This window comes from Elephantulus edwardii, unplaced genomic scaffold (genome assembly GCF_000299155.1).
Source record: "Elephantulus edwardii isolate Elephantulus edwardi_28Jun2011 unplaced genomic scaffold, EleEdw1.0 scaffold00098, whole genome shotgun sequence".
Classification (NCBI taxonomy): domain Eukaryota; kingdom Metazoa; phylum Chordata; class Mammalia; order Macroscelidea; family Macroscelididae; genus Elephantulus; species Elephantulus edwardii.
This window is the reverse complement of record NW_006399848.1, coordinates 656,395-678,517: the sequence shown is the minus strand read 5'-3', so window position 1 is coordinate 678,517 and position 22,123 is coordinate 656,395. Positions and strand designations below refer to the sequence as shown.

General features: G+C 39.0%; 1 protein-coding gene across 2 annotated transcripts in view; it reads left to right on the top strand.

The window, feature by feature from the left end:
* KIAA1324L (KIAA1324-like ortholog) overlaps positions 1-22,123 on the top strand; it is a 206,170-nt gene that overhangs the window by 136,500 nt on the left and 47,547 nt on the right. For both annotated transcript variants that reach the window (XM_006891439.1, XM_006891438.1), the window contains 4 exons: positions 1,618-1,770; positions 2,376-2,464; positions 17,334-17,514; positions 19,970-20,098. In XM_006891439.1, coding sequence (XP_006891501.1) covers positions 1,618-1,770; positions 2,376-2,464; positions 17,334-17,514; positions 19,970-20,098 — 552 coding nt within the window. The remainder of the gene's footprint in view (positions 1-1,617; positions 1,771-2,375; positions 2,465-17,333; positions 17,515-19,969; positions 20,099-22,123) is intronic.

The following is a 22,123-nucleotide window of genomic DNA, read 5'->3' as shown; positions in this document are numbered from 1 at the left end:
AATAAAATACTTATTAAAGTGTTGTCTTGGGTTGCTCAAGGGTTAATAGGACAGAAGTAGAGATTTAAACCAGGAGAATCTAGACAGTCTAGTTTTATTCTAGGCATGCTGATGGTTGGTGTTTGTAACCTTGAAGGGAACTATTTAATCGGTATTTAAAAAGCAAGCATACTGAAGCATTTAGCTGTCCTTAAGTAAAAGATTCTGTGTTAAAGAAATCTTGCTGTTCATTTGAGAAATGTCTACTCTACCAGTCAGTGAGCTTTCATGTACAACATGCATATGTACCCGTAAGTGCCCCTAGATAGTACAGATGGTTAAGTGTTTACTTCTAGCCAAAAAATTTGTCAATTCAGACCTACTCAAAAGTGAAAAGACAGGCTTGATGATCTGCATCTGAGAGGGCACCTTGAAAACTGTATTGAGCCAGTCCTATACTGGTTCACCACGAGTTGTAATCACCTTGATGGCAATTAGCAACAATACACGTGCACTTACACATTCATGCCTCTGCTACAGCCGTGTGGATAGGTGGCATCTGGTAAAATTTCTGCTCAACACCACCCCATGTGAGAGAGCAGAACTGCCTCATTGGGTTTTTTAGGTTGTTAATCTTGAAGGGATCTGATACCAGGTCTCTCTTCTCTCGTGTTGCTGGATAGGTTTGAGCTTCCAGTCTTTTAGTTAGCAGCTAACCTTTAACTGCTGTACCACCCTGTTGCTGTTGTTAGGCATCATGGAGTTAGTTTTTTATTTCTGATGACTCTATGTGACAGAGTAGAACTGCTGCTGCACAATAGTGTCTGAGTGGGTTTGAACTGTCAACCTTTTGCTTAGCAGCCAGGAGCTTAACTGTCATGTGAGTAAAGCTTCTTACAGTCCCCCCAAAGAAGGCATCTTGGCCTGCCTTTGCCTCTTAAACCTCTTGTGACTCTCTGGCTGCAGCTGACTGTTGACCTGGGAAGATGGCGTATATGCTCTGGATGGTCCATACTCCGTTAGGAAGACTTTTAATTAAACAGTACGTCTTCTTTATTGAAGTTTGGCTTATTATCTAATTATAACTTGTGAAATTAAAGTCTAATTTGGTTTACAATCTAATATAATCTAAGTATGCTTGTTCCTGTGATGTTAACTCAGTATTCAGAAGGTTATCTGCTGGCAAAGGCCATTGTTACAAACCAGAAGCAAAGTCAAGCCGCTTCTCAGGTCTGGTAGGTTTTACGTGTGGCTTGATAAGCAGTGAAGACAAAGAACGTAGGCCCCACATGGTCAGAGAACAAACTTTTAGTATCTAAGAGGAACTTGGAATCTACCCCATTTTCAACATAGTGGAATAGTGTTCCGAGACTCAGCAGCCCTCAGTTTGTATATTTATTACTCTTTATCAAATCTCAATCAAGTGTTTAATTGCTTGCTCCACTGAAAGTGTTTTATTCAGTATTTATACCAGCTCTTTGTGCAACATTAATTCTCTCTTTGTTGAATTAGTAAATGGGAGAGTGTACTTGTACTGTTAGTATTCTTCTTACTGCTGGGTAGAAGGATGAGGTAGGTGCACATCTCCTTGTTGGCCATAAATCTTCCTCTTAATTCTCTATTTTTCTCATCACACAGGTGTGGCATACACATCCGAATGCTTCCCATGCAAGCCAGGAACTTTCAGTGACAAGCCAGGTTCGTTCAACTGCCAGGTGTGCCCCAGAAACACCTATTCTGAGAAAGGAGCCCGAGAATGTGTAAAATGTGAAGAGGACTCCCATTTCTCAGGTGAGGCTAGTGATAACCAGTTAGCACTCTTTGTTCTTTTCCTTCTGAATTTATAGTTGCAGAGTGTGTCTTCATCCTCTTGAAGGTCACACATGGAGTGTGACATGAGCAGTGGGCCAGACACCAAAATGCTGAAACAAATCAATTTGCAACGGGTAAAAATTTATGACTTCCCTTCTACATTACTTTCCCCATTTTTATCATTTTCTCTGTTCTACCTCTCAAAGATGGCTGCTGTGGATATGTTTAGAATAATTGAAAACAATTTGTAATGTGTTTTTTAGGTTATTAACTAGTACAGAAATATACTTAGGAACTTTAAACTTGTTCCAAATTTCCAATGCTCAGTGATCATGGAAGAAATCGAATGTCTTCTTAGAAAAACTGTGGTTTGGAGCATGTGCATCATGAAAATATTGATGGTTTTAGGAAAAAGAAAATGTAGGTTCTCATTTGCTTTAGAACTAGTAGTTTTAATGAAAGTAATCAGGCAATGTTATTTATAAATTTTTAATTGTTTGGTTTTTTTATAACTGTGTTTCTTTTTTCCTATTCTTAGATTTGCAGTCTTTTGACCATTGCTGAAATCTATTTTTATGTTGTAGAGGAAGGATCCAGTGAGTGTACGGAGCGCCCTCCCTGCACCACTAAAGACTACTTCCAGATCCATACTCCCTGCGATGAAGAAGGAAAGGTACATATAGGTAGTGTCCCGCCACCTTCACCTCCATCTTAGTTAGTCTGCCTCCCAATTTTATGTAAACTAGAACTTGTTTATAAAAGATTAACTTAACTGATGAAAACACATGTTTGCTAGGGATAACAGGAGAGATTTGAGTATTTGAATTCTGAAACCTGCCTGCCTGTTTACTGCTTACTAGTGCTATGAGCAAGCTGCTTGACATTAGTAAGCCTCAATGATTTCTTCTGTAAAGTGGGGTTAACGTCATGGTCTACTCATAAAGCTGCTCTCAGAATACATGGGATGTTGTTGTCATTGTTGAATGCCGTCGAGTTGTAAGCGACTCATAGCAACCCTATGAACGAAAGTCCTCGACACTTGCGTGACTTTCATCCTTTCTCCAGGTTCATAGAGTTTCCGGAGGCAAGCCATTTACATGGGATAGTTAATGGAAAATTTGGAACATAATGCCTGACACATAATGAGTGTCTAAAACACTACTGCTGCTTTTAACAGCTATACTTTTTCAGAAATCATAACATCAGGAAGAACATAGCCTTAATATGCATGGTGACACAGGATGGAAATACTCTGTAGTTTTTCTTTAATTATTTGGTTATTTGTAGGGTTTGTCAATTAAAAAAACAACACTATGCAGCCCTATGCAAAAAGAGTTATGAAAGATTATTATGCAACTGTATGATGAAATGCAAAATAATTACCGTATAAACTGACTTTTGTGTAGATAGTGTCCACATGTTCTCTACCGCTGCCTGACCTGCCATTCTTCCAGTACTGTTTTCTGCCAGTTAGTAAGGAGACGCACTGACCTTAAAGTGACTGCTTTGCCACGTTCCTTATGTATGCTTGCGTCTCTTGAAATAATGACATTCATTTTTATGATATATTTGCAATAATATGTATAATTGTCAGTGAATTTATTACTTTCTTTCCTTGTTTTTATGTCCCTAGATTCTAATCTACACATTTTTTATACTTAAATAATAATGAGTCTTACCCTTAAGTCCTTAAACTTAATTTCTATAAAAGAATTTTCTTTTTGTATGCTTAAGACCGAGTACATTCTAGTTTTTATGGTAAATACTTAAGGACTCAGAAAAATTTGAAGGAAGGCCAACTTAAATAGGTAAAAAATTTCCATGGTTAGAAGTACACCTGCTACTTTCAGTAAGAATAACAACTCAAGCAACTAACAACTGTTAACTCTAAAGCTCAGAGGCTTCTACAGTAGCAGTATAATAATACTGCTGTGTTTGGGAAATCTATATAGACATCTGCTCCTGAGATGAGTTGAAAAAGAATTTTATATAATGTTTTTAGCTACACTTTAAAAAATTTTTCTTTTTCAAAAATTTCATTTTATATTGGTTTGCATATAAAAGTTGTGTACATTGTGCTTTATTTATATACATAGTGCTTTCTCCCATTCACACTGTTTCCCATGATCATTCCCATGCATTGTGTTTTATAAAATTATCATCACTGATCCTTGCCTACCCTTACCCCAGCTTTTCAGGTCCCCCACTGGATCTTTCCTAACTGTTTCACCTTCTTGTGCTCCCCACCAAACTCGGCAACCTCAAAATTTGTCCATTTCCATTCTCCCCTTCCCTCTTCCGACTTTGGTAAACATCTTATTGGTAATTTTTCTATTTTTATAATAATGGTCTTATATATGTCCTTAAGAAGCAGAATCATACTCCATAGTGTGAATATACCACTATTTCTCAGTGCATTGGCTATTTGTTGCTGAACATTTTGGCCCCTTCCATTTTCTTGTTGTTGTGAATAACACTGCTATGAACATCAGTGTACAAATCTCTTGTATCTCAATTATGTTTTATATTCCTAGCAGTGGAATTGGTGGGTCATATGTACCTAAACCTTTCTTAACTAAAGTCACCTTAATAAAAAGTAAGAAAAAAAGTTTATTTACTGTATATAACATTATTTTTTCAGCACTACATGAATTTTAAATTAATATTACACTAAGTTGTGCCAGGAAATCTGGAGGACAACCACCTGGCCAACTGACTGGAAGAGATCTGTATTTGTTCCCATCCCAAAGAAAGGTGACCCAGCAGAGTACGGAAATTACCAAACAATAACATTAATATCATATGCAAACACGATTCTGCTGAAAATGATCAAAAAATGACTGGAACAGCACATCAACAGAGAACTGCCACAAGTGCAGGCTGTGTTTAGAAGAGTACTAGTGATACTGTAGCTAATGTTAGATGGATCTTGGCTGAAAGCACAGAGTACCAGAGGAATGTCTATCTATGTTTCATTGACTTTGCAAAGGCGTTTGGCTGTGTGGATCATAACAAACTGTAGCTGACTCTGAGAAGAATGGGAATCCCAGAACATTAGATTGTGCTTATATGAAACCTGTACTTGTACCAGGAGACAGTCATCAGAACAGAGCAAGGAGACACTGCATGGTTCAAAATTGGGAAGGGTGTCTGCCAGGGATATATTCTGTCTCCATACCTTTTCAATCTATATGCAGAACAGATTATCTGGGAGGCTGGGCTGTTTGAGAAGGAATTTTGCATCAGGATTAGAAGAAGATTCATCAACAATCTGTATTATGCAGATGACACAACCCTGCTTGCTGAAACTGAGGAGGATCTGAAGCGCTTGCTACAGAAGATCAAGGACTGCATCCTTCAATATGGATTATAGCTCAACATCAAGGAAACAAAGATTCTCACCACTGGGCTGATTGGTAGCATTATGATAGATGGTGAAGAGATTGAGATTGTTGACAGCTTCAGTTTGCTTGGCTCTATGATTAACAGTCTTGGTACCAGCAACCAAAACATCAAAAGACGAATTGCATTGGGAAAGTTGGCTGTCAGGGACCCCTCCAGAGTACTGAAGAGCAATGACATCAGGCTGGAGACTAAGGTGTGCCTGATCCAGACCATAGCCTTTGCAATTGCTTGTTATGCGTCAGATAGCTGGAAAATGACTAGGGATGATAGAGAATTGATGCCTTTGAGCTGTGATGCTGGAGAAGAGTATACCATGGCTTGTCAGGAGAACAAAGAGATTTTTCCTAGAAAGGATGAAACCAGATTGCTTCTTGAGGCAAGGATTTTGAGGGTTCATCTGACATACTCTGGGCATGTTGCAGGAAGGGACTAGTACTTGGAGAGGGACATCATGGTTGGAAGGGTTGAGGGATGGAGAAAAAGAGGGAGACCATTGATGAGATGGATTGATTTAGTGACTGGGGTAATGAGGGTAGGTGTTTCAGAGACAGTAAAGTTGGCACAGGATAGAACAGGTTTCAGGGCTGTTGTACATTGAATTGCAATGAGTTGCAAGACACTTGACAGCACATAACAACAACAATAACTGTATCATTATTAAGAATCTTGATCTTTGATATAATGAAAATATTCCCTAAACTAGATTTTTATTGTATTTGAATGAGGATTATGCAATATCATACTTGTGTCTAGAAAATTCACAATGATCATAGAGAGGGTGTTAGTGATTTGATATAATATTGTCTTCTTCTTTCTTTCCTCTCAGTGATCTCCACTATTGTAAGTTCTTTCAAGTGCTTAATGTGGTAAGAAATCCATATTCTGCTCTGTGAGAGAAGGATGGATAGTCCCTTTCTGTATGATTAACTGCCTCTGAAAACCCGCTGGAGGGTCAGCTATGGGTCAGTTCCAACTTAATGGTACTTAACAACAACAATGCATTATATAGCAGAAGGGGAAGGTAGAAAATACACAAATATAGGTCTAAAGGTGTATGAGTTTTAGATCTTCCTTTCTATATAGCTTACATACTTATGGTAAGTATTATTTAAGTATTAGCATAAAATACTAATAGTTAAGCATATTTAGAGCCTGTCTTTGTTAATTAGAATGATAAGAATACAACCTGGCATTTTGCAGTGACTAGGGGCTTCAGGATTTGTTTAAAGTAAACATTTTCCAGTATGTTGTTGGTGTTGTTGTTGTATACCATCAAGTCATAACTGATCCATAGCTGACCCTCCAGTGGTTTTCAGAGACAGTAAACTACACAGGAGAGATTGCCCGTCTTTCTCTCCCAGAGCAGCTCCTGTATTCGAACCACAGGCCTTTGCCTTGGCAACACAATTCTTTACCACTAAACCACCAGAGCTCCAATTTTTCCAGTCTTCTAAAATTGCTTTTAACAGCTTTTTTGACATAGAATTCTTGCATCATACAGTGAATCCATATAAAATACAATTCAAATGTATATTCACAACATTGTGCAGCCACACCATCTAATTTTGAAACTCTTCCCTAAATGTCCTGGCTAGCACCTCCAGCACAATGTTACATTTTCATACTGTCTGCAGCATAAAAGAAGAAAACCTAGACCCCTAGGCGTTTGAAAAAAGAATAAAGAGGTAACTACAGGGAAGCAGGGAGCTGTGGTGGCCCCAAAGCTACATTTCTCTGGTAGTTTAAAGCCAACAGGGTGTCTGCAGGAGAAAGATGGGCAGTCTCCTTCCATGCTATTTTCAGCGTTAGAAACCCTGTGAAGAATGAGCTGTGAGTCAATTACATGTCCGTAGAGTTTGAGTCACAGAGAAAACAGAGAATCAGCAAAAAAGCATAAACCATCAGAAAGCAGTCCAAGTGGATGCGGTATGTAGTAAATTGTGGGCTAAGGATGCTTTTAGGGCAGATGTAAATATTGAGTATAGTTTTGAAGGAGAAATCCAGCACAGTGTGGCAATATAGTGAATAACTAAAGGAGAGACTAATGAAGGATACGGAAGCAAGCAATAGCTTGCTGGCCCAGAAACGATGGAGCCAGAACTTGATGAAAAACAAAGTAATGAAATTTTAAGGCACTTGTTTCTGATGTTGTGTGCTGTTCGTGGAGTACAGCTCATCGAGGTCCTGGGAGCAACAACTCCGAACCCTGCCCTATCTTGTGCCATCCTCATCATCTCTGACATATTTGAGCCCATTCACCCACTCTGTGTCAATCCATCTTATTGGGGGTCCTCCTCTCCTTCGCTGATGCCCTATCTTTCCAAGCATGATGCGCCCCTCCAAGGAATAGCCCTATCAACATGCCCAAAGTATGTGAGGCAAAACTTCATTACCCTTGCCTCTGAGGAGTGGTAAGTAGGTAGGCCCTTTAAAACACGCTTGGTTTGGCCGTTAAAAGCTGGTCTTGAAAACCATAGTGCGTTTCAGTGAGGACCTCTGAAGGATTGTAACAGGCAACATTGTTGTAGTTGTGTACCACTGAGTCGGAATCAATGCATAGCTAACCTTCCAGCAGGTTTTTCAGAGGCACCTAATTGCACGGGAGGAGATTGCCCATCCTTCTCCCACAGAGCAGCTGGTAGATTTGAACCATTTCCTTTTGGGATTGCAGCACAGCTTCATCACTTAATATAACAATATAATATACATTGTTGTTGTTACATGCCATCGAGTCGCTTGCGACCCTATGTACAACAGCCCTAAACTCCGCTCTGTCCTGTGCCAATCTCACTATCTCTGACACACTCACCCCGATTACCCCTGTCACCGAAACAATCCACCTCATAGAGGGCCTTCCTCTCCTGTGCTGCTCCTCCACGCTCCCAAGCATGACATCCCTTTCCTAGGACTGGTCCCTCCTTGCAACATGTCCAGAGTATGTCAGACAAAGCCTCAGAATCCTTGCCTCCAAGGAGCAGCCTGGTTTAACCCTCTCTCAGATGAACCTGTTCATTTTCTTAGCAGTACATTTCTATGGTACATTCAATACTCTTCTCCAGCACCACAGCACAAAGGCATCAGTTATCTTTCTATCCTCCCTAGTCACTGTCCAGCTCTCTGATGCATAGCAAGTGATTGCAAAAACCATGGACTGTACCAAGCACACCTTAGTCTCCAGAGTGACACCACTGCCTTCAGTACTTTGGAGAGGTCTCTATCCGCACACTTTGCCCATCATAATTCGTCTTTCAATTTCCTGGCTGCTGGTGCCAAGAATGTTGACTGTGGGGCCAAGCAAACTAAAGCTGTGAACAATCTCAATCTCTTCACCATCCATCCTGATACTGTCAGTTGGCCCAGTGGTGAGAATCTTTGTCTTCTTGATATTGAGCCTTAATCCATATTTAAGGCTGCAATCCTTGACCCTCTGCAGCAAGCATTTCAGGTCCTCCTCAGTTTTGGCAAGCAGGTTTGTGTCATCTGCATAACGCAGGTTGTTGATAGATCTTCCACCAATCTTGACGCTACATTTCTCCTCATAGAGCTCAGCCTCTCAGATAATTTGTTCTGCATACAGGTTGAAAAGGTACAGAGACAGGACACATTCCTGTCATATGCCCTTCCCAATTTTGAACCATGCAGTGTTTCCTTGCTCTGTTCTGACAGCTGTCTCTTGGTCCAAGTATAGGTTTCTCATTAGCACAATCAAGTGTTCTGGTATTCCCATTCTTCTCAGAGTCAGCCAAAGTTTGTTATGATCCACACAGTCAAATGCCTTTGCATGGTCAATGAAACACAGATATACATTCCTCTGTTATTCCCTGCTTTCAGCTAAGATCCATCTAACATTAGCTACAATATTCATAGTACCACCACCCCTTCTAAACCCAGCCTGGACTTCTGGCAGTTCTCTGCTAATGAGCTGTTCCAGTCGTTTTTGGATAATCTTCAGTAGAATCTTGCTTGCATGTGAACTCAATGATATTGTTCTATAGTTTCCACACTCTGTTGAGTCATGCTTCTTTGGGATGGGAACAGATATAGATCTCTTCCAGTCAGTTGGCCAAGTGGTTGTTCTCCAGATTTCTTGGCACATCTTAGTGAGCACGTCCAGGGCAGCATCTGTGAGTTGAAATATGTCAGTTGGTATACCATCTATTCCTGGGGCCTTATTTTTTTATTATTTCCTTCAAAGCAGCTTAAACAATTTCCTTTATCACCATAGGCTCTTGCTCATATGTTGTTTCATTACATTTTTCTGTGTCTGCCAATTCCTTAGATATAGTGACTCTGTATACTCTTTCCATCTTCTTTTAATACTTCCTAGATCATTTAATATTCTGCCTAAAGCATCCTTAATTATAGCAACTCGAGGTTTGAATTTGTTCTTCAGTTCCTTGAACTTAAGAAAGGCTGAGTTCGGCTCTTTTGATTTTCTGATTCTAGCTCCTTGCACTTTTTTTTCATTGTAATATTTTGCTTTGTCATCTCATGCTGCCTTTTGAAATTTTGTGTTCAGCTCTTTATTATCTTGAATTCTTTCTTCTGCTTTGGCTTCTCGGCACTCCAGTGCAATATGCATTAACAATGACAGATCTGAGTTTTTAAAAGTTATTAATAATACTCATATATCTATTTAATTCTTGTTATTTTATTTAATCTGCCAGAAAATGGTCTAACTTTCCTTTTCAAAACACTTAACAACAGATATTTCCTTAACTATGGATTAGAGACCTTTACTTAAGGCCCTCAGAACAAAACTTCCACTAAGAAATGCCATGTTTAGAAAAACTGATTTTTTAAAAAGCAGTGTCTTTTACCACTTTACACTGGACTATGTATGTACATGTCCCATTTTAAAGTTTGTCAAGAATTTGATTCTTTCCATCTAGAATTGTATTTTGTTAAAAGCAACAGCTTCCAAATGATAGTGCTACAGTTTTTAGGTGAATTTTATCATTTAATGCAGCTATAACACTAACTCTTCTGTACATCTTAATAGTAATCTGGTTAGTTTTGGTCTATTAAGGTTTTGGTTTCACAAAACACTTCATAATTTTATCTCAACTTGTCAAAGAGTGGATTGATAGTTGAGTTTTTATCTGTACTGTGAGCCATCTGGCACTTAGTGTCATTAATATTAATTACTCTCTTTCCCCAGCCAGCCAGACTTAAGAGCATCTGTCTCCATTTGAGAGGGAGAGAATCAGTCTGCCTCATGGGGCAAGAGCCTCAAGAAACGAAACTTCTACCATTGAGCATTGGGAATAGAAACTTAGAAATGCTTAATGTTAAAAAAGTTTAACAGTGGCAGAGGTTTTCTGAATTGTTGAAGTTTAGTTTATTCTAATGAAGAAAAGTTGTATTTGTACATTTTCCAATTTTTATCATCATTAAACTCTCTGAAGAGGGGCAGTACCAATTCCTATAGCAGTTTATGGCTTTACGGCAAATTTCTAACCAGTGCTAATCAGGAGTTTTTCCCTCTTGTAAATGTGATGAGAAGCTTGCCTACCTCCCAGAGTGCTTAAAGGTGACGTGATGTGCTCCAAACTCAATAATTAGTGCTCAGTCTCCCAGCCATGACACTTATTCCCATGTGGGAAGCCATTATCCCCCAAAACGCAGTAACTTACTGGGAGTTTAGTACAATTCCTAGAAATATAAAAATTAGAAAATGAATGAACTGATTTGAGTATGAGAATTATTTTATATATTGTTAAATCAGAATTTTAAAAAAACAGCCCCCTTCCCCAAATACAGTGTTTCATTTGCTTAGATTATCACAATTTTATTTGCTTTTCTCAGGGGAGCTGAAAAGTAACTGCATTAGATTCTGGATACAGGATCTAATTTATTTGTTCAGCCACTTTAGAAAGGCCCAGAAGGAGTGACCATTATTTTCAAGATGGTAAGAGAGGCAGATGGGTGAAGTGGCTGGTTAAATTGAACCATGACGGAAGTTGTAAAATGAATGTGCCAAAAAGAGCTTTTGAAAGGAAAAAAAAACACGTGTTATTTGTGATTGTGTTGAGACAGCCACCTTTTAAGTAATTTCCTTAAGTGTCCTTCTTCAGAGAGGAACATTTACTCTTCCTTAAGAGAATACTTGAGGATAAAAGTGAGTGCCTCAAAGGGTTTACCATCTGTAATTTTTTATTAACTGGAAATAGCTAAAGCAAATTGCCTTTAGTTTTGATTCTACAGATTTATTATTAGACTTATCACTTCAGAATTTGCTTTTAAGGGAAAGAATACTTTTAGTAGATTATATTTTTAATTAAATGAAAATTTAATCTTTTTTGGAAAACATTTCCTTATATAAGAGTTGATTCCCCCCCCCTTTGTGTCTACAGTCTTTTTTTTTAAAAAAAAATGCCAGTTTTGTTTTAAAATGACTCACTTTATTTAACCCATTTGTCTTACATGCTTTGAGCATGTTATTGGCTGAGGTCAGTCCTTAGAGGAAGAGGTCATTCTTGGTAAAGTACAGGGTCAGCGAAAAAGAAGACCCTCAAGGTGACAGACTGCCACAGTGGCTGAGACAGTGGGCTTTAAGGGCAGCAGATTTTGAGAATGGTGTAGGATCAAATAGTGTTTTGTTCTGTTTGTATTTGGGGCCACGATGAGTCAGAACTGTCTTGATGGCGCCAGATGACAGCTCATATTTTCCTTCATAGTGTTGGGTTTCCTTGGCTAAAATCTTTATGGGAGCGTATGACCAAATCTTTTCTCACTTGCAACTCCTGACAGTTTTGAGCCAGTGACCTTTTGGTTTGCAGCTAATCACCTAATCATTGGATTACCAGGACTCCTTACTTATGAAATAATAGGATTCAATGTGATGTCTGAAAATACGTTCAGTTGATATATCTATATTGTGATGCTGTTGTGTTAACAAATCAGAACTGACATAGCTGACCCTCCAGAGGGTTTTCAGAAGCAGTAAATCTTATGGAAGAAGATTGTCCATTCTTCTGTGGAACAACAAGTGGATTTGAACCATGTGCCTTTGTGTTGGAGATATATATATAATCTCCAAAATACACACACACACACACACACACACACACACACACAGTTTTGTTGATTACTTTCTAGCATGACTCATAGAGACCCTATGAACAAAAGGCCTGAAGCCTTTCTAAACCATCTATATTTATCAAAGTTCAGAGGCAAGTTGTTTAGGAAGTGGATGTCACTCCTTGTTTATGGTTCTATGCTGTGGGTAAGAGAAAGAAAAGAATAGTGAAGTGCCCCTTACTCCAACTTATGTCAATTGTGAAATAAAGTGAGTATGGATAGAAGAATAAGGGCTAGACTCATATATATATTTAAAGAGGGATTTCATGGAATGATAAAGAGAGTAGTGTGTATAAGGCCAACTGTACCTTCAGAAAACCTCACTGCAGTCAAATAGTTAAGTAGATTGATTCATGGGGACTCCAGATTAACTTTTAAAAAATAACTTTCAATTAATGTTTTTATCATTCATGTACAGTGCGTTTCATACATGTAAATTGTGTTCAATACAGTTTTTTGTCTTTCCCCCTTTTATTATTATTATTAATTTTAATGAAAATTTACAGAGACTTTAGATTTCCATTCATTTATTGTTGCACTGTTCTTCCTGCCCACCTCTCCCCTGCCCCCTGTTTGCTCTTCTCTTTGAAAAGTAAAAGAAATACTATTTCATTGTTACACAATCCCTCTCCCCCAGTCCACTCCACTATTTAGCCTTCATTCTGGATTCCTGTCATAATAATAATATCTAATAATATATCCCTTTTAAATAGTTCTCTCCCTCATCTGTTTCAAAGCAGTCAACATAATTTATCCCATCTTTCTCAGTCTTCTCCCAACACCAATGTCAGTCCCATTTAACAGCAGTGGCCCTATGCAATATTTGTCCTTTTGTGACTTATATATTTCACTCAGCATAAATGTCCTCCAGGGTGACCCATTTTGTATAATAGTTCATGAGTTCCTTGGTTTTCAATGCAGCATAGTATACCATTGTGCGAATATACCACAGCTTCTCTATTCATTAGTTTGTTGATGGGCATTTAGGTTGTTTCCAACTCTTTGCTATTGTGAACAAAGTTGCAATAAACATGGGTGTGCATATATCTGCTTGGGCAGAGGTTATGGTTTCTTTAGGGTAAATTTCCAGTAGTGGAATTACTGGGTCAAATGGTATTTCTATTTGCAACTTTTTGAGGAAGCACCATATTGCCTTCCATAGTGGTTGCATCATTTTACACTCCCACCAAAAGTGAATAAGGGTTCCAGTTTCTCTATAACCTTGCCAGCATTTGTTGTTTGCTGTTCTGTTAAATTTTGTTATTCTTACTGGGTTGAGATGATATCTCATGGTTGTTTTGATTTGCATCTCTGTTAGAGCTAGGGATTTTGAACATTTCTTCATATGTTTGTTCACCATCTGAATGTTTTCCTTGGTGAAGTGTCTGTTCATATTCTGTGCCCATATTTCACCTGAGTTGTTTACCTTTATCTTTTTGTGGTGCTCTTACAGTCTTTAATGTACATTCTATTTTATTCACTTATAGAGTGTGTGTGTGTGTGTGTGTGTGTGTGTGTGTGTGTGGTTTTTCCCTTACAGTCAATCCACCAACAGCTACTTTTGTGAAAGCATGTAAGCCAGCTACTTCCTGCCTCATCCCTGGTTACCCCCCCTTTAGATGGTCGATTTCTGATTTGCCCATCCCTATCACACCAGCACTCTGAGGGACCAGGCATGTCCCTTTTTCTGAAGGAGCCTCGTTTCAACTTGGAAACTTTGAGCATCTGCATCCACTAGCAAAGTCTAGTCCAGAGCAAGCCATCAGGTTGCAACAAAATATCCTAGCTCACAGCATGGATTACCTTCTTCTCTTCATCTGGTTGGGTTCTGGTCACCTCACTCATCCCCAGTCATCTGTGTCTAGGTTCAGACAGGTATCAGCTGCAAGCCCCGGAGTCCACACTTCCCCCTGCATTCCAGACCTATTGGTTTCCTCACTCAGCCCGCTCTCACATGGGGCCAGGGCAAGTCAACAAAACCAGGGGTCCTCTCAGCTCCCTGTTTCTCAAACCAGCCACCTTTCCCTGCTTGTCCACTCATCTGTGCATGTTATGTGGGCAGCCCTGAAGGAACATGTCGAAGCTCAGCCCGTTTCTGCATTTTTTGTTTTCCTTCTTTCACTCCTGTGTATCCAGATGATTGCTATGAGTGAGCATACTCCAACCTCAAGTCTTAGAGTTGGGATCTGAGAGGCACCAAGTTTACCCTGCTTCAGAAGCCAAACAACTTGTTCAAGTTATAAAAAGACCATCTCTTCTTACCCCCCTTCTCTCCTTTCCTGCTTGTCTTTCTTTTGAATGTGAATCTCTTCAATCAAAACTCTGCTACACGAACTTTGTAAGTAAACCAGTATTTTTTTTTAAATCTAATATGGATCCACAAATCCATTCAAAGGCAAATCTTCCCTTATATTACTTACTGAGTGGGATTCAAACTTACCCCTCAACCAAGTCTCAACAACACTCACTTATTAGATTCTACTTTTATTTATTTAAAAGACAATTTTTATTTTATACTGGTTTACTTAGAAAGTTCATATACATTGTTTTACACTCTGAATCTTTCCCATTTCCTTTACCCACCCTTCCCTCTACTCATCAGATTGTGCAACCCTATGATTAAACCCCATCCTCACCCCTTCTGCTCCCATCCTCCCCCCTTGGATCCTCATACACATTTTACTAGTTATCTTTCTATTTCTACAATGATGATCTTATATAATTTGTATAAGTATTTGTCCTTATGGGACTGAGTTAGTTTACTTAACATAAAGCTCTCCAGTCCCTTCCAAGTTAGGTAGTGATTTTCAAAATCATTGCTCCTGTGTGCTGCGTAGTATTCCATCATGTGAATGTACCTATTTTCTCAATCCGTTAGATTGTGGTTTGACATTTGGGCTGTTTCCATGTTCTTCTGATGGTGAATAATGCTGCTATGAACATTAATGTACAAATTTATGCCTCAGTTCTAATTTTCTTGGGGAAATATTCCAAGCATTGGGACAGCTGGGTCATATGGAATTTCTATGTTCAACATCTTTTTTACAAAAAATGAAATAAAAATTTTATACTGATTTACCCACAAAGTTTGTATACATTGTTCTTCACACTTGAACTTTCCCATTTCTTTGCCTGTCCATCAAATTGTGTGACTCTATGATTATGCCCCCCCATTGTCACCCCTGTGCTCCCCCCACCTTTTATTTTTCATACACATCTTACTAGTTAGTTACCTATTTCTACAATAATGGTCTTATATAGTATTTGTCCTTATGGGACTCAGTCGGTTCACTTAGTGTAATGCTTTCTAGTCTCTCTCAAATTAGATAGTAATTTATAAAATCCTGTTCCTGTGTGCTGTGTAGTATTTAACCATGTGAATGTATCATAATTTCTCAATCCATTTGATTGTGGTTGGACATTTGGGCTATTTCCATATTCTTGCCATGGTAAATAATGCTGCTATGAATATTAGTGTACAAATCTCTGTTTGTGCCTCAGCTCTCATTTTATTGGGGGTATGTTCCAAGCAGTGCAATAGCTGGGATGGAATTTCTATGTTCCGCTTTTTGAGGAAATGCCAAACTGCCTTCCAGAGTGGTTGTAACGTTTTACAATCCTACCAACAATGTATAAGAGTTTCTTTCTTAAAAAAAAAAAAAAGAGTTTCTTTCTCACCACATCCTCTCCAACATTTATTACTTGCTACCCTGTTAAAACTTTGTCACTGTTACTGGGGTGAACTAGTATCTCATTGTGGTTTAGCTTTGCATCTCTCTTATTGCCAGTGATTTTGAGCATTTCTTCATGTGTCTGTTGGCCTTTTGAATATTTTCCTCTGTGAAAAGTCTTTCCATGTCTTTTTCCCAGTTTGTAACTGTGTAATGAATCTTTTTCTTGTGGAGGCCCTCTAGGATTCTGTAAACTTTTGAGGAGACCCTGGTCTGAAATGGTGTATCCAAATGTTTTTTCCCCAATCAGTTTTCTTTTCACTCTGTTGGAAAATGTTTTTGATGCACATAGGGATTTAATCTGTAGGAGGTCCCATTCATCAATTTTATTCTCTCCAGACTGTGCATTTCTGGCTGTATTTGGTAGTCTCTTTATACCATAGACTAGGCCATCTAAGCGTGATCCCAGTTTATCTCTTATAAACTTAATGGTTTTGGGTTTACCATCCTGATTTGATTTTTTGTGTGATGTGAGATGTGGATCCTGTCTCTGCTTTCTGCAGGAAGCTATCCAGTTTTGCCAGCACCATTTGTTTTAGAGGTTGTCATTTCTTCATTTGATAGTTTTTATTTCCTTTTCAAATATCAGTTGACCATAGATAGATGGGTCCATTTCTGGCTTCTCATCACATTCTACTTTTAACAAGCTTGTATCCAGGGCAGATCTTCACTTTTAGTGCTTCAAATCAAGCACTGCCCAAAGGGAGAATACGCTCTTTCTAAATCTCCAGTATCCAGTGTTCATTTGTTTTATATGTTTCCTTTATCCTCCTCCACTTTTAGAAATTGATTTGCATATAACCACCCTTGCACACTGTGCTTTATCCATGCACATTGGTGCCCCACGTACTCCCTCATGCATACTGTACTTCAACAAATAACTACCACCTTGCCATGTCTACTTTCACACTGTCCCCCCAAGATCCCACTAAGCCTTCCTATGTTTTGTCCATCTTCTCCTGATTGCATTGAGTTTCTGAGACTCTACATTTTTGAGGAGGAGACTGACCATGCTTCTCACTTGCAGTACTGGTGCATTTGAACCATGGGGCCACAAGAGGTATACTACCTTTAGGGTAGCAACACAACACACTGTGACACCAGAACTTCTATTTGTTGTTTAGAATGTAATTTTTTTTTTAAAGAGTAGGGGACATTCCTTTTGAAAAGCTTTCTCTTTTTCTGGTTTGCTAAACATTTAGCTTTTTAGCTAACCCTTCTCTTCTGTCACCTGTTTAGATTTTCACTGTTTAACATTTTTGATACTGGAATTTTTGAATGAATACAGTATGCTATGTGATTTGCATGCTCTTTTTTTTGCAGACACAGATAATGTATAAGTGGATAGAGCCCAAAATCTGCCGAGAGGACCTCACAGATGCTATTAGGTTGCCCCCTTCTGGAGAGAAGAGGGATTGTCCACCTTGCAATCCTGGATTTTACAACAATGGATCATCTTCCTGCCATCCCTGTCCACCTGGAATGTTTTCAGATGGAACAAAGGGTAGGAAGTCAGGTGTCCAAGATTTAGACCTTTAACAAAATAATCTTGTTTTTATTGTCCTCAATTGCTTGTTGAAGAATTCTTTAAAATGCACAAGTTCTTATACAGAGAGAAGAGTTGAGAAAGTGATAATCAATTTGTGAGACTATAAGACAGTGAATTTGTGAGGGAGCTCTGGTGGCTGAGTGGTAAAGAAGTATGCTGCCAACGGAAAGATACGTGGTTTGAATCCATCAGCTGCTCCAAGGAAGAAAGATGGACACTCTAGTCATTTGATTTACTGATTTAACCTCTAAAGAGTTAGCTATGAGCAGATTCTGACTTGACGGTACTCAACAATAATGGATTATTTAATTTATCATTAGGATAGCTTTTTAATAACATTAAGTGTAATAGCCCCTTAGTGAGATGACTTTATCTTATAAATGGATACGAAAGTTTCAGCACATTGATGTTAACATTAAGCACTTTGTGTGATAAAAAGTACATGTATATTTATGTAACCATGAAAAGGTAATTTTTAAAAACTCAGCTTGGGATAATAAAAATGGCTCATTTTCGCTCACATGCAAATTGAAGTAGTCCTTAAGTTGTTTGTTTAAAAGCGAAGAGACTGGAGAGCATTATATTCAGTGAACTAGCTCAGTCTCTTAAGGACAAATACTGCATAAGCTCATTATTGTAAAAATAGAAGGATAAGTAGTAAAACATGTATGAGGACCTAAGGGGGGAAGAGGTAGGAGTAGAGAGACGGGTGAGGATGGATAGGGGCGAAACCACAGGGATGCACAATTTGGTAGGTGGAGGGAGGGGGTGAAGGGAATGGGAAGGATCCAGCAGGGACCTGAAAAGATTAGATAATGATGGGCTAGGTCCAGTAGTGATTGATTTTATAAAACATAATGCATGGTTAACGCCGCAATAAGGGATATACCTTTAACATGCTGGTCTGTCTGATACTTCTCTAAGTCTGAACATTCACATTGAGACAGACTAGGAAGAAGGATTGGCCATCCACTTCTGAAATAGCAGGACTCTGAAAACCCTATGTACAGCAGAACACATTTAGATAACAGAAACAGCAAAGGAGGTTGAGTTTTCAAGTACAGAGCGGAGTTTAGGACTGTTGTACGTAGGGTCGCTATGAGTCGAAGCGACTCGACAGCACATAACAACAGCAACAATGCATGGTAATGATTGCATGAAACTCAATATAAATGAAGAATAGTATCAAACTCAATGTATATGAATTTTGTGAGCAAACTAATATAAAATAAAACAAAGACAGTAAAAAAGAAAAAGGAAAAAGAATGCACATAGGCTGGAAAAAGTGTATAGTTGGAGAATTTTTAGTATAGACAATGGTAACAGAATTTGTTTCCATTTTAGTAGAAAAAAATTACCATGCATTTTAGTTGTAGGTGCTCGCCTCAAGTGACTAAGACCTGATATTTTACATCCAGAGTCTGAGGGGGTAGCATGAAAAGAACCCTGTAATAAAATTAATTTGGCTTTGAATCCATGCCCTATTTGCTACTAATAGTGTCACGTGTTCTTTTATTTAAACTCATCAAACTTTAAATTTATCATCTGTAAAATTGAGGCTGATAATAACTGGCTTCTCATCATTAGACATGCTAACTGAAATGTCTCCTGCAATGCTTTGGCAGCAGGAAATGCTTACTCAACGAATATCTCCTTTCCCAAACCCTTCCCTCTCTGACTCATAAATGTGCGGGCTTTTGGCTAAATTTAAAAGTGGCTAGAAAAGAGCCCTCTATTTCATTGATGAGGATATTAATTTAAATTGGCTTCTTTATAAACATAAATCGTTCCAGTCATTAAAAGTCCCTCAGCTTCCTGTGCCATTTCTCCGTAGAATCAATATTTGAATTTTAAATAATAGTCCATAATTAAATGGTATTAGCATTTTCTTAGGTTTAATAGCCAGTTGTTATTGTATAGGGTTGACTTGAAACTGACTCATAACAGACCCTTCCGTGGGTTTTCAGAGGCAGTAATTCACACCCGGAGGAAATTTCCCATCTTTCTCCCAAGGAGCAACATGTGGATTCAAACTGTCTGCCTTTGGGTTGGCGGTGCAACTCCTTACCACTGAGCCACCAGAACTTCCTTAATAGCCTGTAGGAAAGAGGGAAATATTTCTTTCTTTGTAAGGTTCTAAGACTACATTAAGAAAACTTGAACTTGTTTCAGACTTACTGTTTTTGTAGACAAGAATTCAGGATGTGTATTCTAGGTACAGGACTTCCTCCCACCCCTTCAAGATTCCTTTTGAAAAAGTGATCCGTTCCTTAGGAAATTCATAGCCCAGCAATTCTCCTTCCCATGCCCCTCACTGCCCATTAAAGAAGGCTATCGGGACTTGGTACAGAGCAAGAGGAAAGTGCCCGGATGTCGTTGAATTGTAATTGTAATTGCTTCTTTTCTGTAGAATGTAAGTCGTGTCCAGCAGGAACAGAGCCAGCCCTTGGATTTGAATATAAATGGTGGAATGTGCTTCCTGGCAACATGAAAACTTCCTGCTTCAATGTTGGAAATTCAAAGTGTGACGGGATGAATGGTGAGTTCGGAATCTGAGCAGGCAGTGCATTTTGGCAGCAGAGTGGTCTTGAACTCAGCCTTCTAAGAAGCAAGGGTTCAAACGAATTCTTTCTGGTTCAGTTATAGTTGACAAAGAGAAATGGAACAGGCTGGGATTTGTAAAATATAAGAGAAGGGTACTGGAATGAGTACTAGAGGGAATGAGAATGGAAAAACAAATCATAGGTTGATGCCCTGCTGTGCTGGACCAAAGGTGGTCTGAATCCTCCAGCAGCTCTGGGGGAGAGAGATGGACGGACAGTCTTCATCCATGTGTTTTACAGCATCTAAAAATCTGCTGGAGGGTCAGGTAGGAGTCTCTGCTCACTTGACAGCAATGAAGTTTTGTTTGTTGTTGCCCCCGCTCTCCCAGTTTGATTAGAAAGCAAGGACACAGCAACCAAATCACTGGACTGGTACCCCACTCAAACATCAGGGAGCTTAGTGCCTTGTTTGTTGTTATTTAGTACTATTCAGTCGGAACCGACTCATAGGTGACCCTCCAGCAGGATTTCAGACACAGTAAATTGCACAAGAGATCCATCACCCATCTTTGTCCCTTGAAGAACTAGGGGATTAGAATTGCAGACCTTTGTGTTGGCTCCACAGCTGCTTACCACTAGCTCCCTCTGGTGGCTTCTTGTTGTTACGTTCCCTGGGGTCCAGTACGATTCAGCAATCCTATGAACAACCCTGCCCTTATCCTGTGCCAACCTCATAATCTCTGACATACACAAACTTATTCCTGCAGTCACTATGCCAGCCAGCCCATCTGATTAAGGATCTTCCTCTCGTTCACTGACACTCCACCTTTCCAAGCCTGATGTCCATCTCCAAGGAATAGCCTCTCCTAGCAACATGCCCAAAGTATATGAGACAAAGATTTATCATCTTTGCCTCCAAAAAGCACTCTGGTTGCACTTTCCCCAGAACATATCTGTTTGTTCTTTTGGCAATCTGTGGTATATTCTGTACTCTTCTCCAGCACGACAGCATCAGTTTTTCTTCTGTCATCTGTAGTCATTTTTAAACTCTCTGATACATAGCACATAATTAAAAAAAAAATTAATCATGACCTGAATCTGGTCCTCAAACTGACATCATTGTTCCTTAATGATCTGGAGAAGTCCCTGACTGCAGGCTTTTCCAGTGCAGTATATCTCCTGATCTCCTGACTGCTGGTACCAATGATTTTGGATCCAAGTTAGGTGAAGTCTTTGACAGTTTCAGTCTCTTCTCCATCATGATGTTACCTGTTGGTGCAGTGGTGAGAATTTTCCATTTCTTGACATTGAGATGCAGTACATATTGAAAGTTGTTTCTGTGATCTTTCAGCAAGCACTTCAAGTCCTCCTCACTTTCAGCAAGCAAGGTTGTCTTATATATATGACATAGGTTAGTGAAGAGTCTTCCTCTGATCTTGATGCCAAATTCATCTTCATAGAGTCCAGCTTCTCAAATCAATCTGTGTGCTTAGCATACAGATTAAATAGGTGTGGAGACAGGATACAACCTTGATGCATATCTGATGGCTTAGTAGTAAGGAAATTCACTGCCAACCCAAAGGCACTTGAAGGTACTTAATACCACACTCAGGGGTCACAGCTGACTGTGCTGTTTGAATGTGTGTCTCTCTCCACAGTCCTGCCAAGGATCAAACCTCTGCATCAGCTCCTGAAGTGGCTTACCACACCTCTTCTGGTATCTCATTCCAGAGCTGTAGCTTTTAATTTTTCCTGTTTTAATCATCATTCCAGTACACTCATATGTTACAAATTCCAGTCTGTTCCTGTTTTGCTGTATAAGCCATGACTGAATCAGTTCAAGCAGTTTTCCAAGGTCTTCTAAAACATAATAAGTATCAGCATAAGTCAGCTTTAAATTTATCATTTGCATGCTTGGCTTCAAGCCTTTACATAAAACTAGTAAATCTGGTGTCACAGCCAGATGACATTCTAATTTTGTCCTTTTTTGGAGTCAGTTTTGAATTAGATATTAGGAATCC